The sequence below is a fragment of the Salvelinus fontinalis genome, chromosome 21 (genome assembly GCF_029448725.1).
Source record: "Salvelinus fontinalis isolate EN_2023a chromosome 21, ASM2944872v1, whole genome shotgun sequence".
Lineage (NCBI taxonomy): Eukaryota > Metazoa > Chordata > Actinopteri > Salmoniformes > Salmonidae > Salvelinus > Salvelinus fontinalis.
The window spans coordinates 29767954-29785441 of NC_074685.1; the positions used below are offsets into that span (position 1 = coordinate 29767954).

Genomic DNA, 17488 nt, shown 5'->3' on the forward strand with positions numbered 1-17488 from the left:
TAAAAAAAAAACCACATCGATCAGTAATAAGGTCCTCAATCAGCTTTCTGAATTGCTAGAGGCACCAGAACATCAAATGTAATATGTTTTTTTAAAGATTGTTCAACAAATAAGGTGCAAGACCAAAGGAATTTCCAGAGTTGGCTATGCCTGAGCCCGGATGGGGTAACTCGTATGTCTAAAGTTTAGTAAGGATGTTAGGTACCGTCGGACTGGTACTGGGATCAATATAGGAAAACAGCAATGTATCAACAACCTACGTGACATCAGAGTCCAACCAACTTTCTGGTAGAATATGCAGTGATGAGTACTACAATTGCCGCTTTTATACGTATTGTAAACATATTTATCATGGCTATTAAAATGTCATGAATCATTATGAAAATGGATGACGCCCGAGTTTCCGATAATTAATTCCAAATTGGATGATCGTTCAAAAAAAATGTCCCCGTCCGAGCTCATTTTCCCCCCACCGAGTTGTCATGAACGCACCATTATGGCATACATAAATGGCTCTGCTTTTGAGGAATTAAACGTTCCATTATGACACAAATTGATGTCATAGAAACAAACTTCATACGTAATTGCCCACGTTTATGATGATAAAATATTGATTAGTAACATTGACCCCATGTGTATCTTTGATATTCAACTATGAACGGAGTTCAACATGGTGTCGATAATGGTGTAATAATTCAGGCCTGACTAGCCATGGATGACTCATTGGTGCTGAAGAAACGGGGATATACACTGGGCATCAGTTTAGGCGAGGGGTCATACGCCAAAGTAAAATCCGCTTATTCCGAGCGTCTGAAGACCAATGTTGCTATCAAAATTATTAACAGAAGAAAGGCGCCGGTGGATTTTTTGGAGAAGTTCTTACCCCGGGAACTGGAGATCCTTGCATCCCTAAATCACCGAAACATTGTCAAGACCTTCGAGATATTCGAGACTTCAGAAGGGAAGGTGTACATGATTATGGAGCTTGGTGTGCAAGGGGACCTACTAGAGTTCATCAAATTCAGGGGTGCTTTGCCCGAGGATTTCACCAGAAAACTGTTCAAACAACTGTCACTTGCAATACAATTTGCACACGACCTAGATGTTGTTCACAGAGACCTGAAATGTGAAAACCTGCTATTGGACAAAGACTTCAACCTCAAAGTGTCGGACTTTGGATTTGCCAGGAGGATCAATTATGATGACGCTGGACAAATGATTCTCAGCAAAACATTCTGTGGCTCTGCAGCCTATGCAGCACCAGAGGTATTACAGGGGCTCCCATACAACGCCAAAGTGTATGACGTTTGGAGTATGGGGGTCGTTCTATTCATCATGCTCTGTGGGTCTATGCCCTATGATGACTCCAATATTAAGAAGATGCTGAAGATTCAGAAAGAGCATCGCGTTGACTTCCCACGCAGCAAAACTGTCCCTACGGAGTGCAAAGACCTGATGTATCGCATGCTTAACCCAGATGTGGCCCAGAGGATAGAGATCGATGATATCCTTGAGCATGATTGGGTGCAGTCAAAATCCAAATCACATGATGGTAGTAAGAGACGAGAAGATGGGCCTTCATCTGAAGCTGCTTGCTCTAAAAAAGAAAAGAAGGGTGAAAGTAGTAAGCATCCTCATGGCAATGAAAACAAGAAAGGGGAAAAAGTGGAGGTTGAGGCCAAATTGGGCCCTAAACTTTCTGTGGAGGGTAAAGAGGCAGCTGAATCATCTAAGCACACCAAGAAAGAATCATCCCCAGATGCAAGGAATGACATCCCTGCTGATTCATGTTGAAATGCTGGATTTATTCCACCAAATTAGTTACAAATAAATGAAGCATACATCTTTGTTAAGATTAACCATATAGACTGAGTTACATTTCTTCAGATGTTGAGTCTGCTATGATAAAAGGTGAGTGTCAACATTTCACGTTTACAAACAAATCACTCGAAGGCATTTTTTTTTAGGTTGAAGACATTATATTGCAGAAAGAGGCATACAAAATAGAGGCTTACATGAACATTATATTTACAAAAATCAATGAAGCCTCATCGTAACATTCACTAAAATTCTAATCATTTTAGTCTATGTACAATTATGGATCTCTCTAGAACCCACAGATTTCAGTAATCCAGTCTTGGAAGGTTTCTAACACAGTACATGCTATGCCTTTCTTTCCAACACCCTAAGAACAGTAATGACCTGAGCTTTGCAACTATCCTTGAATTCAGAGTTTGCATTTCAACTCTTTGCCCTTTGTGCACAGACTATTCCAGTCATAAAAGTCAAGTCCATAAAATCCAAAGGGAGGGCATGGGGTGGGGTAGAGAGAAACACCCCATGGCCAGTAATTTGCTTGAGTTCACTTCCTCAAGATAACTGTTCTTTCTCAATTTTGCTTCACCACGGTCAGAAGAAGTCAGAGGCTTTCCTCCTCTTTGGGAGCTGCAGTAGGTCGTCTGTGATGGACGCTGGGTCCTGGGAGGCAGGGGTCCTGGCTTTGCTTGGTGTTGGAGTGCCTGAGGGAGTGGCTGGACCACCCAGGGGGGTTTTGGAGCCTGCTCCTCTGTGTGTGGGAGATGGGGTGTAGCTTGCCCTTAGAGCTTTATCTGTGTATTTGCTGGAGGTCCGGTTTACAAGCCTCTGAAGGGCAGGGGTCAATGCTGGGCTCAGGCCTTTTGGTGTGAGACTGCAAGACAGAAATTAGGTCCAAAATAAATAATACAATCATTTGAAAATGACTAAGAATTGTGTATAACCAGTGGTGGAAAAAGTACCCAACTGTCATACTTCAGCAAAAGTAAAAGATACAGTAATAGAAAATGAGTCACCCAGTAAAATACTACTTGCGTAAAAGTCTAAAGGTATTTGGTTTAAAATATACTTAAGTATCAAAAGTATAAATTATTTCAAATTCCTTATATTAAGAAAACCAGCACAATTTTTATTTACGGATAGCCAGGGACACTCCCCAACACTATAATTTACAAATGAAGCATTTGTGTTTAGTGAGTCCGCCAGATCAGATGCAATAGGGATGACCAGGGATTTTCCCTTTAAGAGTGTGAATTGGACAATTTTCCTGTCCTGCTAAGCATTCAGAATGTAGTAGTACTTTTGGGTGTCAGGGGAAATGTATGGAATAGAAAGTACATTATTTTCTTTAGGAATGTAGTGAAGTAAAAGTTGTCAAAAATATGAACAGTAAAGATACCCAAAAAGTATGTATAACAAGAGGTCATAGAAATGAGCTATGGAGGGGGGAATTACATTTTTTTAATTAAAAATAATAATTCAACTTTGCTAAATACAAATGACCAAAGCAATGCACTTATGTAAATCATCCATCAGTTTTTACCTTGCAAGATTTTCTGTGACCTTTCGCAATGCTTCTTTCTTCTTTGCCCGGTTTTTGGCTGCAGCCTCATTGGCCATTTTCAAACCCAACCGCTCTCTTCTTCCTGGTTCTGGAATCTGTGTGTGAAATTCTCTCAGGTTAATCAATTAGTCCAAACAAACCATTTTGGGGAGCAAACGCAGCAAAACAAAAATAAAGAACTGTCAGTCATCGGCTTGTACCTTGAACGATGGGCCAATATTCCGCTCTTGAAACGGTGAGTCAGACCCATCCAAGCGAAAGGGGGTGCTCTCTATCTCTCCCCAGGTCATCAGGGGGGACTCAGCCATACCTGATAGGACAATATCAGGTTAGAGGAGTTTGGTTTTTATGCAGTTGAGTGTTTTATGGAAGCCTCTAACATCACCAAATGCTGGAAAAACATCTATTACCCAAAATCTAAGTATTTCTGACAGTTATTTTCTAGTTGATAATATTGAAAATGATCTATACTTGAACATAACATAAATACTTACCTGGGGAAGGGCAGGGAGTTCCTTCAAACCCATATCCGTTAACATTCGGGGAATCCTGGGCATTAAGCTCTTTGCCATCTGGGCCTACTTTACCCTGTTTGAACTGGAGAAACACTAGCAATGTCAGATAAGTCATTCAGGATCAATCCACTTCATTTGATCTTTAGATACCCTGATCTTAACATTTCTCAACTTTAAATCCCTTCACTAAAAATAGAATAAAACCATTTACTTAAAACCAATAACTTGTCAGACAAGCACTTTACCTGTGCATTGAGGGCTGCAGCCTGCTGAAGCTGGCATTTGTTAAGGGCTTTGCTGAAGGGGTCTCCCACAAAACGAGTGTTCTTGTGAATCACCTCCCTCGGCTTCTTGAAGAGGGTGTCATCATCCTTGACACCTTATTAAAAAAGATAACCTCAAGTAATTCAACCTCAAACACAATTAATTCAATCATGTAAGTACTAGCTTATCCAACACATACAGTGCATTCGGAAAGTATTCAGACCCCTTCACTTTTACACATTGTGTGACGTTACAGCCTCATTCTAAAATGGATTAAACACACATCTTTCCTCATCAATCCACAGACAATATCCCATAATGACAAAGCAAAAACAGGTATTTAGAATATTTGCAAATGTATAAAAAAATACATAAGTATTCAGACCCGTTAATCAGTACTTTGTTGAAGCACCTTTTGGAATACATTGCATGGTGTTGGTAGGTGTGACTCCATGGCTTCATGCACCTCATACAGAACACATTAAAATCAAGCAAGATAACAGGAACATTTGTCATGCAGGGAAACATCAAACCTCACCCTCTGGATAGTACATAAGGGCATTCTTTGCTTTGTACTCCCAGGTCTCTAGTCCTGCCTTTACACACTCAAGGGCTTGCTTCTCTGATGACGGCAGGGCAAGGTTTTCTTCATGCCGCTAAAAACAACAGGCTGTTATATAATCTCTGTTAATTGACGGTAAAAAAATAACATTGCTTTCAAATCAAGACATAACACTTCATGAGCATTACATACTTACACATTTGAGTAGTGTGCAATTCACATCAACAAAACAAGAGTTCAAACTATCAAAGGAGCGATTACGCCAAGTGTACCTGTTTAAATTCAGCCTCCGCCTCATATAACCACGAATGCCTCAACTTCTCCTTGTCTTCTGCTAGATCCATGATCTGCTCAAAGGATGCATTATCCTCACTTGTGTTCTTAGCCAGGAAACGATCAAGACATGGCAGCTCTTTCTCCTCCTCATCTCCTTCCTTATTCACTACAAAATACACAATATCAACAAACACAGGGATTAAGTATTATTGCTGTAATTAAGTTTGTCACAGATAGATGAAGGGGTTGAAGGGTGGGATTAAAAACGACAAGATAACTAATGTAAAATATACTATGTCTGTAAAATATATATAGGTTCAGAACTTTTGTGAAACAGCACTGTTTAAAATATATGGCAACTGGATGGTCTTCAGAGATAGATGAGGGGTTGATGGTAGCTGAAGGATGGGATTAAAAAACAAACAAAAGGTAACTATTGTAAAATACATTGTGTCCGTAAAATTGATATAGTATATATAAACTGGTTGTAGAAGCCAAAGTGTTGTTGTCCATTAGTTTACTCCAATTAGGGGAGAGGTGGTAGGGTTAGGAGAAAATATATATAATTTTTAAATATGGGGGATTGGAAGTGATGCAGACAATTACATTGATGGAAGCTACAATCTGCAGTATTAAAGCTGATCCAAACCCTAAAAATGTGTGTGTATATATATACATAAAAAGACCAATAAAAAATTCATTTACATAGTACTATATAATAAATCAACTTTACATGGTACCATGTCCCGTGTGGCTCAGTTGGTAGAGAATGGCACTTGCAATGCCAGAGTTGTGGGTTTGATTCCCATGGGGGACCAATACGAAAAAGTATGCCCTCACTACTGTAAGTCGCTCCGGATAAGAGCATCTGCTAAATTACTCAAATGTATTATATAATAAAATCAACAATCCAGTGACCACTAGATCATTACAGCAGGAAGAGATACTTTCTACATAGTCTTGAGAGCTAATGTAATGGTTTTCATAGTTAAAGTTTAATGTCCTCAGACTGAGTAGCGCTGTGAGTTGTGCCATTCTCAGTCACTATAGTGAACAAGAACTTACCACCGTCTGCTCCTTTCTTGGTTTTGCCCAGTACAGAAGAGGGCGATCCAGGACGACCCTCTGGCGTCTCAAAAGAAGCTGGAGTAACATCTAAACAATCAAGAGGGAGGGGATATTAGTATAACACCACTGCTGCATTCATAGACAACAAGTACATTATGTGAAAAAGAGTATAGTGGACAGTTCACTTATCTTACTCACATGGGGCATTGGAGAGTGGTGTGGACTTGGCTACAGATGACCCATATTTAATGGATATCTCCCTCATCTTCCCAAGATCCCCATTTTCCTCAGCTTCAAGGTAGTCCTTCTGCGCTTGTAACTTTGTCACATCTGGAAAAAAGTCCCTCTGGATGATCTTCTCTAAATTCTGTTGAAAGCCATAAACAAGTTAGGAAGCCATTGGCAAATGTCAAAAGTATGTGGACACCTGCTCGTCAAACATCTCATTCCAAAATCATGGGCATTCAAATGGAGTTGGTCCCCCCCCCCCTTTTGCTGCTGTAACAGCCTCCACTCTTCTGGGAAGGCTTTCCACTAGATGATGGAACATTGCTGCTGGGACTTCAAGAGCATTAGTGAAGTCGAGCACCGATGTTGGGCGATTAGGCCTGGCTGGCAGTCGGTGTTCCAATTCATTCGAAAGGTGTTCGATGGAGTTGAGGTCAGGGCTCTGTGCAGGCCAGTCCAGTTCTTCCACACCGATCTCAACAAACCATTTCTGTATGGACCTTACTTTGTGCAAGGGGGCATTGTCATGCTGAAACCGGAAAGGGCCTTCCCCAAACAGTTGCCACTAAGTTGGAAACACAGAATTGTCTAGAATGTCATTGTATGCTGTAGTGTTAAGATTCGTTTCACTGGAACTAAGGGGCCTAGCCCGAACCATGAAAAACACCCCCAGACCATTCTTCCTCCTCCACCAAACTTTAAAGTTGGCATGCATTGGGGCAGGTAGTGTTCTCCTGGCATCCGCCAAACCCTGATTCATCCATTGGACAGCCAGATAGTAAAGCGTGATTCATCACTCCAGAGAACGATATTCCACTGTTTCAGAGTCCAACGGCGGCAAGCTATACACCACTCCAGCCGGTACTTGACATTGCACATGGTAATCTTAGGCTTGTGTGCGGCTGCTCGGCCATGGAAACCCATTTCATATAGCTTCCAGCAAACAGTACTTGCAGATTTTGCTTCCAGGGGCAGTTTGGAACTCGGTAGTGAGTGTTACAACGGAGGACAGACAATTTTTACGCGCTACGCACTTCTGCACTCAGCGGTCCCATTCTGTAAGCTTGTGTGGCCTACCACTTCATGGCTCGGCCGTTGTTGCTTCACAATGACAGTACCTACATTTAACTGGGGCAGCTCTAGCAGGGCAGAAATTTGATTAACTACCTTGTTGGAAAGGTTGCATCTTATGATGGTGCCACGTTGAAAGTCACTGAGCTCTTCAGTAAGGCCATTCTACTGCCAATGTTTCCCTACGGAGATCGCATGGCTGTGTGTTCGGGTTTAAAAATACCTGTCAGCAACGGGTGTGGCTGAAATTGCCGAATCCCCTCATTTGAAGGGGTGTCTACATACTTGTGTATAACATCACTAGTATGTGTTTTTAATCACCTTTACCTGTATTGACCTTTTAAAAAGGCATAATTGCACTAACACTATAGGCTTACTGCATTATAAGCCAACTGCAGGTAACGTTAGGATGCACTGGCTAACGTTAGCTACCTACTGTAATATAACTCAGCTGTCTGTTCCACAACGGTAAATTAGGTTAACGTTACCTCTATGTAGTTCTCTTCATCGAGCACCTTTCGATTTGTTTTCTTTGTTTCCTCGGGTGGCTGTCGAAGAGCAACTGTTGTTACAGGATTAGCTGGGACAAGGGTTCCAGACATCAGCGCCTTTCCAAATCCTTCCATTGTTGGTGGCTACTAGAAGCTAGAGAAATGCTCTGGGGGCCTTGGCTTCTGTTTGTTAGCAAACGTCAGCTAGCTAAATTAGACCAAACCTCGCTGGAAAAACACGGATTATAAAACAAATCCCGTTATAAACTCTAAAGAGCACCTGAAAATAGACGTCTGTGAATACCTTACTTTAATTCACGTAGTAAAACTATCAAGAGTTCTTAGCTAATGTTTTGCTAATCAAGGAACCTCATGCGAACAACGTACACAACTCGACTGCGTGACTTCATCCGAAATTCTTCTTCTTCGATTAGTTTTAAGGCTGGTTGGCATCCAATAAATATTGCATTACCGCCACCTACTTGACTGGAGTTGGTGGCGGCATATAAATAAATGCCATAAATAAATAACACACTCTACTATTTAAATCTATTTAGTCCTACTTCAGGCCAACATCCTGAAAGGATGGGACACCACCACTTAGCACCCTATAACTCTTCTAACATCAAATCTTGCACAGCCAAATACCTCTCTGCAGCCTCCACCACAACCTCTATTTTCTGTGACTTGTGTACCATCCTTGCAGTACAGTTGATAACCATTGTTTAAATGCCAAGTCCAATCTTACTGAAACATACAGTACCAGTCAAAGGTTTGGACACACCTACTCATTCAAGGGTTTTTCTTTATTTTTTACTATTTTCTACATTGTAGGATAATAGTGAAGACACCAAAACTATGAAATAATGTAGTGACCCAAAAAGTGGTAAACAAATCAAAATATATTTTATATAATGTGCTACCCTTTGCCTTGATGACAGCTTTGCACACTCTTGGCATTCTCTCAACCAGCTTCACCTGGAATGCTTTTCCAACAGTCTTGAAGGAGTTTCCACATATGCTGAGCACTTGTTTGCTGCTTTTCCTTCATTCTGCGGTCCGACTCATCCCAAACCATCTCAAATGGGTTGAGGTCGGGTGATTGTGGAGGCCAGGATATCTGATGCAGCACTCCATCACTCTCCTTCTTGGTTAAATAGCCCTTACACAGCCTGGAGGTGTGTTGGGTCACTGTCCTGTTGAAAAACAAATGATAGTCCCACTAAGCGCAAACCAGATGGGATGGCGTATCGCTGCAGAATGCTGTGGTAGCCATCCTGGTTAAGAGTGCCTTGAATTCTAAATAAATCACTGACAGTGTCACCAGCAAAGCATCCCCACACCATCACACCTCCTCTTCCATGCTTCACGGTGGGAACCACACATGTGGAGATCATCCGTTCACCTACTTTGCGTCTCACAAAGACACGGCGGTTGGAACCAAAAATCTCAAATTTGGACTCATCAGACCAAAGGACAGATTTCCACCAGTCTATGTCCATTGCTCATGTTTCTTGGCCCAATCACGTCTCTTCTTCTTATTGGTGTCCTTTAGCAGTGGTTTCTTTGCAGCAATTCGACAATGAAGGCCTGATTCACGCAGTCTCCTCTGAATAGTTGATGTTGAGATGTGTCTGTTACTTGAACTCTGTGAAGCAATTATTTGGGCTGCAATTTATGAGGCTGGTAACTCTAATGAACTTATCCTCTGCAGCAGAGTTAACTCTGGATCTTACTTTCCTCCTCATGCGAGCCAGTTTCATCATAGCGCTTAATGGTTTTTGCGACTGCACTTGAAGAAACTTTCAAAGTTCTTGAAATTTCCGCATTGACTGACCTTCATGTCTTAAAATAATGATCGATTGTCATTTTTCTTTGCTTATTTGAGCTGTTATTGCCATAATATGGACTTGGTCTTTTACCAAATAGGGCTATCTTCTGTATACCACCCCTACCTTGTCACAACACAACTGATTGGCTCAAATGCATTGAGAAGGAAAGAAATTCCACAAATTAAGTTTTAACAAGGCACACCTGTTAATTGAAATGCATTCCAGGTGACTACCTCATGAAGCTGGTTGAGAGAATGCCAAGTGTGTGCATAGCTGTCATCAAGGCAAAGTGTGGCTACTTTGAAGAATCTCAAATATAAAATATGATTCCATTTCTTATTTCAGTAGGTGTAGGTGTAGGTGTGTCCAAACCTTTGACTGGTACTGTATATATAAATATATTTTAATTACCCTATCAATTAACTCTATACTCATTAAAACCCATCACCTTATTCCACTACTTTAATAACCCCATCTGATCCTACCCCAGGCCAACAGCCTGAGAGGACAGGACACTACCACACGCTGTAACTTTTCTGAAGTCAAAATTCGTACCCCCAAGTACTTTTCTGTAGCTACCACCACAACATCTAATTTCCGGGATTTACGTTCCATTTCTGCGGTACAGTTGATAACCATTGCTATGAACTCTAAGAAGCCAACCTTACTGAAGCATATTTCACTCATTGGCCTATCCTTCTGTGCTGGCACAGATCTACTATTCACAGGATCCCTCACCCTTGACCCATCCTCCTCTACTTTCTTCACTGCCTCAGCATATGACACCTTCTGCACTACTCTGACTTTAGCCACCTCAACCTGCCTCTCTCGCACCGGACACTTCCGATCCCCAGCAACATGGGAACCCCTACAGTTGACACTTTATCCACCAAAACTACACAATCCTCTATCCCATGCCCTCTTGCACACTTCCCACGTCTTAGAATCTCCCTCCTACACACAGCTGCTACATGACCATAAGCATTGCAACTGAAGATTCTTACTGAAAATTCAAAAGGACTGACGGTGACTCCTCTGTTTCACCATACTCACCACTGGGTCTGCGTCGCACCAAACGGCAGGCGTCACAAACACCGGGAATCTTCAACTTCAATTGCTCCATCTCCACACTTAACACTACCCAAGAAACCACTCCTTTCAATGGTGCCCTGTTCCTAAGAGCAAAGCAGGAAACAGATCTTGACCCAAGTTGCGTGACATGGAGCGCCCGCTCCCTCTGGTCAGAAGAAACACAAACACATATCACAAGCCAGCTACAGGTTATCTTCACTGATTCAACTGCACCCAACTCCTTTCCCACCATGTCTTGTTTTGCACAAAATAATACAATTAAGTCTGACAGGATCTTTCTAAACGTAGCTCTTTATTACCTAGCTATAACTGGCATGTTCATGTATCTCCGGCCATGATCAACTGAAAATGACTACAATCGTATCAGAGCACAGTATGATATGACGGTAGAATGCAACCAATTACAATTCAGTATGTTGATACATGAATATTACATACCCCTTCTATAAAAAATAAAAATGTTCAACATATGTTCTCTGTAGTTTGAACTCAAGGGAAGTAACCATTTAAACTGCAGACTGCACCAATTGCATCAGCATAACAGACTCTGAAACAATGATTCAACATACTATTACTTTTAGAACAAAGATTTCTCAGCAACTCAGGTTTTCACTGTATCAATGACATCTCAACATATCAAACAAATACAATACCAAAGCATTTCAAGTTAATTTGTCAAAAACAAGTTTACATTCTGGAACTCTTGTATGGCAGCGATCCGCCTATACCCTTTGACATTTCACAGGTATAGGACAGCTCTAGGCTTGACCTCTCTTCCTGACCTTGTGTGATATGATGCTGAGCAAGCTTCTATGTCAGTCAACTGTTCTTGTGGTGTTGCAGGTAAGTATGGTGTATGTTGTGCTGTGTGCGTGTTTAGTCCATCACGTTCTCTTTCAGGGAAACAGTTAATCACGTCAGTATGTTGTTCTTTTGTGTTCAGTAGGTGATGACGATTACGGTGGTACACCGCTCCTTCTGCGGTGCGGATGTGATATGAATGTTCAGTGTCAGCTGAACGACTGCTGGCTTCTAGTGGCCATGCTCCAGGATTCTAACTGACTCTCCGTTGTTCAGTGGTGACAGTGGTCTAGCTGACCTGACGTAGTATCGCTTCTGGTGTTGTTGTCTCTGTGCACGGTTTGCATGCATTTCCTTGTAGCTGACGACCTCAGGTTGGAGCTGCTGGTTGGTGCTGGGAAGGATTGAGCGAAGTCTGCAGCTCATCAACAGCTGGGCTGGTTGATTTGAAGTTGTCAACTGGAGTGTTGCGGTATTCAAGGAGACTGAGGTAGGGGTCTCTCATGTCTGCTTTTGCTTTGTCCATGAGTGATTTAGCAATCTGCACAGAGTTTTCAGCAAGGCCATTACTTTGAAGGTAATGTGGGCTTGTGGTGACGTGTTTGAACTCCCATGCTTTTTTGAAGGATTCAAACTCCTCTGATTTGTAACAGGGGCCATTGTCAGATATTAAAGTGTCTACAATGCCACGCCTGGCAAAGGCTGCTTTCAGCTTGTGTATCACAGCTGCAGGTGTGGTGCTATGAAGCTTGTCGAGTTCGAAGTATCTGCTGTAGTATTCCACTGTTACGATGTAGTCCTCGTTGTTCCAGGTGAACACATCGGTTGCCACGTCCTGCCAGGGTCAGTCTGGGATACAGTGAGGTAACATTGGCTCTTTGGTGTTTGAGGGGAGTCATTCAAGACAGGTGGGGCATTTACCATCAATGTCCTCTATTTGTTTGCACATTCCGGGCCAAAACAAAATGTCCCGTACTCTCTGTTTGCTCTTTCCCATGCCCACGTGTCCAGCATGGATCTTTGTCAAAATCTCTTCTCCGAGACTGGTGGGAATGATGATTTTCTCTCCTTTGAAAATTATTCTGTTGATCTGCGATAGTTCATCACGATGTTTCCAGAACTCTGAAATACTCAGAGGGCATTTTTCCTCTCCTCAGGCCATCCATCCTGTATGACTTTCCTCAGCTGTGTGAGTTGTGTGTCCTTTTCTGTTTCCGCTCAGATCTTCTTCAGTTTTGTGTCACTAACTGGTAAGTTGCTGTACACAGTGTGCACCTGCATGTCCATGTCTTCACTGAGGCTGCTGTCAGTATAGGTAAGAAACTTCCTGGAGAGCGTGTCTGCTACAAGGATGTCTTTGCCTGGCACGGTGAGTGATTGTGAAGTCGTATTTTTGTAGTTGAAGGATCATTCTCTGTGGCCTTGGCGGGGCTGGGCTAGCGTTTTCCTTATGACTGACTCAAGGGGCTTGTGGTTGGATTCCACAATGACTTGTCGTCCATAGACGTCCTGATGGAAACGCTTAGATCCTAACAGAATGGCGTACAGCTCCTTTTCGATTTGAGAGTAGTTCATTTCACTACTCTCAAAGAGATTTGGAAGCGTAGCCGATGTGCTTTCCTTCTTGCAGTAGCACTGCACCTAGTCCATACTTCACCACATCCACTTGGAGTCTGAGCTCTTTGTCGGGGTCGAAGTAGGCAAGGATTGGTCTTGGTTCTCTTGTAATCAAGTCTTTCACTTTCTGGAAAGCAATGTCGTGTTGCTTGTCCCGGAGGAACTCACTGGACTGCTTTAGCAGCTGACGCAGGGGTGCATTAGCATTGGAGAGGCTGGGTGCAAACTTTGCTAAGTATTTGACCATGCCAAGCACTGTGTCCAGCTCTGCGCGGTTCTTTGGTGGCCCCATTTCCTTTTTGGATGAGATCTTCTGTGGGTCTGGCTTGATTCCATTCGCTGTGAGAAGATGTCCGAAGTAGCTGACCTCTGTGACTAAGTGTCCGTGTGTTGTAAATGTCTCTACCTTTTTCACCTATCCACAGGAGCAGGTAGCTTCACTTCTCCTCTTCTCTCTTTCCTTCAGAGGACCAATGAACATTAGCTCCACATGCTGTTTGAACTTACGCCATGCAGTGGGTAAGTTTGTAGACCACCAGTCCATTCGAGGTGAAGGAACTCCAGCAAAATCCATATTTTCATCCTTTTACTCTGACACCATGTCTTGTTTTGCACGCTTTGTACAAAATAATACAATGCAGTACGACAGGATCTTTCTAAACGTAGCTCTTTATTAGCTAGCTATAACAGGCACATTCATGTGTTGCCGGCCATGATCAACTGAAAATGACCTTAAGACCTGGGTGGTATTAACCAATCATAGCGCAGTATGATACAACCGTAGAAAACAAACAATTACAATACAGTATGTCGACATATATGAAAGTTACACCACCCACCCTGAATCCAAAAATGTCACTTCTACTGGACCTAACATTTCTTTATCAAAACCATGTTTATCAATACAAGCTCCTTGCAACACCTTCTGCCCCCTCCATTTCACCTCCAGATCTAGAACTGGCTTCCAGCTCACTCTGTTTGAACTTAACACCAATCTTCCTTAACATACCTTCTCCCTTCTTTTTGCTAGCTTCAACAGATTCAAATCCATCCTCTGTCCCCCTTAGTCTTTTCAACCTCCTCTCTCTTTCCCTCCAATCCTCTTCCCTACTCCTGAAAATATATAACTCTTCCAAGCCAAAATCTACTTTCAGCCTCCTTGAGAGACATGCAAAGCCCTGTACTCCCTCTACTTCAAACTCGAGCCTCTTTTCTACTCTCATTATCCAGTGACAATTTCTCTGTCACCGGAAATGTCTGTCAGTGACGCTTTTAGAATTATTCTAGCCTTCATCGTTGCATTGGATAAAGTATCCAAAACTGTCTAGAAAATGTCTACAAGTGCATAATACGGTACACCATTTTCTAGTCTTCCAGGTCTTGCACACCAAATGCTGTTCTTTTTTGTCGCCTCCACTTCGCTCTTCGGTTTTTAAACCATACCTATCGAAATAAAAGTAAATTAGGCTACATTGACAAAACGTTTTGAAACTTAATGAAACAAAAATATTTATAAACAGACAAAAAAAACACACAAGGAGCCTACCTCTACTCGCTCTTCGCGTAAATGGGTGCGTTGTGCCAGTTTTTCCCTCGCGTTAACATCTGGATACTGGTTCTGAAGGAACAGCTCCTCCAGAGCCTCCAGCTGGTCCTCAGTGAATATGGTGCGGTGTCGCCGTGTTCGCCTCTGGACCTGACTGAAGGACTGCTCCTTTCTGTTAGTGTTTCCTCCTGGCCTGCATGGCTCCGGAAACATTCGTCTGGACCATGCATACTGCCAAGCTGAATTAAAATAACTTCACATGTAAGTGTTTGGCACACTGATTTCAGGTCAACGCATAAACGTCTATACACCTACCTGGCTAATGGTAAAAACAACTGATCTGCTAGACATAATCATTAAACAAACATGAGAGAGAAAAATTAAGAGTGATCATAGTTTCAAAATTGTCATAGGTTTAGGTCTTACTTTCAGGAGGATAGTCAGCCTGGAACACCTCTCCACAGTGGGAGCAGTACCAGCAGCATGAGCAGGTGTGCTGTGGAGGTTCTATGTGGCTCCCAGCAGGAATACTCTCTGATCTTACTCCATCCTCACCTGGTACAGTGTTGTGGGTCGCACCAGACTGCCTGCTCTCCTCATTGTTAATTGGAAATCTGTTCAGTATATTGTCAATGGTAAATGGAAATTTCTGTCTCTCCATCCTACTTGACCCCTCCATGACAAGATTTCTGCCCAAAGAATTCACTTAAAATTCAACCTAGTGTTTAAAGTGCCAGCCAAGGCAGTCAGTTATTGCTTTTGGGTGAAGCATATACCTTACAGTGTGGCTCATTCTCCACTGTGCTCAACCACAGACACACTCATTCTGATTTTATAACAAAAATGTAGGAAGTTGGAAAAAAAAGAGAGCAAAAAAACATAATCCCCCTATGGACTAGACAAATACAAAATGGTTTAATCTTAATTCCCAGCTAATCTGGGCAGTTTTGTGAGGGGGTTAGGGAGGATGGGACTTCAGCTAATCTGGCCCCTTTGCTTTGCTTTCTGAAAAAGAAATCAGATTTCTCTGTATTAAATTAGGGGTAGAGAGCTTCTAAGATCCTTATTGTTGTGGTTTTAGAGAAAAATAGATTGCTTGGTATTAGAAACCTGGTCTTAAAGATTAACCCTTTGGTGTAACCAAGGACCTATTGGGGATTAGCCCCTGAATTTGAACACTTGCAGTCCTCGTTGATTTGTGCTCAGAGTTTATTCCTAGACACGAGGCTACACATCTGGTTTTCAATCGATCTGAATCATACAGTTCCAATACAAACGTTTACATGTTTACAATCTTTATTTATCCACTAAATAGAGACAATGGAATTTGGTGATTTTTTTGCTGTCACAGTACCAATCCTCACCACACAACACACATGGCAGGCTGGGAGCAGCAAAGGGTCAGCTGTAGAGCAGCGTGCGTTCAGCATGTTTGAACATTACAGCCATTCACAAAGGGAGCATATTCAGAGGTGAAATATCATTCAGAATGTACAGGTATGGATAGCCAAGGCTTCTGACAATCTCTCTCTGTTAGTATTCACAGCATGAGAACTAGACCTTATCTATGAAGTGCAGTCATTCAGCCTGACTTTTCTGACAATGTGCACGGCTGAGGTAAAGCTATTACAGGTTGTATTTATTCTCCAACAAATCCTTTGATTTCATATAAGGCAACACAACACCTTTTTATCAAAGAATTAATGGATTTTCAAAATCTGTCCTAAGCTCCTCAGATAAGGGTTTTTTGAAAACAGATAACAATAAACATCACCTCATCCCTTTCACTGGGGTTTAATGGCCAGCAGATTGTTGATGTATAGTTTTTAGAGCTGTTGAGATAGCTATCTCTGGTCTTTGTGATTTTTCAATGAAAGACATTGTATCACATCCACATAGGTTTAATGGTGTTAAATTCATTACTGGGGATTAGTATGATAGAAGCGCCTTATATTGTTGTTGTCAAAGGCAATTGGTTTGTAAAAACTTTGAATCCTCTTGTGGAAAATATAAAATAAACATAAAACAACACATCCTTGCCCAACGGCACAACCTAATGGTGTAAGATCTAGCCGGAAGATTGATTTGACCAATATTATTTTCTAGACTGCAAGAGGATCAAATATGTTAAGCATAACTTCTGAACTAAATAGCTGAGAAATGACATATGGATGTAAATGAAATAATACTCTGTGTTTGCAGTTACCAGCAGCCAGTTATTAGGTGGATTATGGTTATTTATAAACTCTGAATGTGGTGCCAAATGATTGAAATTGTCACATATTTTCTAGTGAATGTGGAATGGTTTGCATACGGTTCAGTAAGCCTAGCCTGTAATAAAACTGTGAGGCAGATTACGAAATTGCTGCAATGCCACCTAACTTTCTAAACTGACAAACTTTCATGTTGTCCGTTGTGTATCTCGTTAGGATGCCTTCTTTTCAGTGGGGCCCAATACAATGGAGAGCTGTAGGTGACAAGTCAGTGGCCAGAGGTGCCTGAACTGGCTCAAAGCAACCAGAGGTCTTAATTCAACAGTTCACCTTGGCATTGAAGAGGGTAAAACTTTTTCAGTGTTTTTAGATGTTTCTTTTTCAAAACATTTGAATATCTGTTTTTTTATTATTATAGATCAGTAGTCCAGCAGGTTTTTATTTAGTACGATGCCCACAAATACAAGCTGAGATACAAATACATGATATCAAGCCATTTGCAGTTTCAACTGTAAACAATACAATCTTTGAAT

The 17488-nt window shown here is 41.8% G+C and overlaps 3 protein-coding genes across 3 annotated transcripts; 1 reads left to right on the forward strand and 2 right to left on the reverse strand.

Moving 5' to 3' along the window:
- Window positions 1-711: 711 nt before the first annotated feature.
- LOC129818615 (testis-specific serine/threonine-protein kinase 1-like) lies at window positions 712-1794 on the forward strand. The gene has a single exon (XM_055874696.1). The coding sequence runs from the start codon at window positions 712-714 to the stop codon at window positions 1792-1794; it is 1083 nt and encodes a 360-aa protein (XP_055730671.1).
- Window positions 1785-8284, reverse strand: LOC129818613 (splicing factor ESS-2 homolog). The gene is made up of 10 exons (XM_055874694.1): window positions 7852-8284; window positions 6263-6431; window positions 6062-6151; window positions 4993-5162; window positions 4697-4814; window positions 4140-4273; window positions 3874-3976; window positions 3580-3689; window positions 3359-3474; window positions 1785-2689 (listed from the first exon to the last, which is right to left on the reverse strand). Exons 1-10 carry the CDS (start codon window positions 7987-7989, stop codon window positions 2410-2412), a joined length of 1428 nt encoding a protein of 475 aa, XP_055730669.1. The 5' UTR covers window positions 7990-8284; the 3' UTR covers window positions 1785-2409.
- A 2328-nt stretch (window positions 8285-10612) lies between these two features.
- LOC129818263 (homeobox protein goosecoid-2) lies at window positions 10613-15834 on the reverse strand. The gene is made up of 3 exons (XM_055874015.1): window positions 15169-15834; window positions 14743-14981; window positions 10613-14639 (listed from the first exon to the last, which is right to left on the reverse strand). The coding sequence occupies exons 1-3, from the start codon at window positions 15419-15421 to the stop codon at window positions 14562-14564; spliced, it is 570 nt and encodes a 189-aa protein (XP_055729990.1). The 5' UTR covers window positions 15422-15834; the 3' UTR covers window positions 10613-14561.
- Between the last annotated feature and the right edge of the window lie 1654 nt (window positions 15835-17488).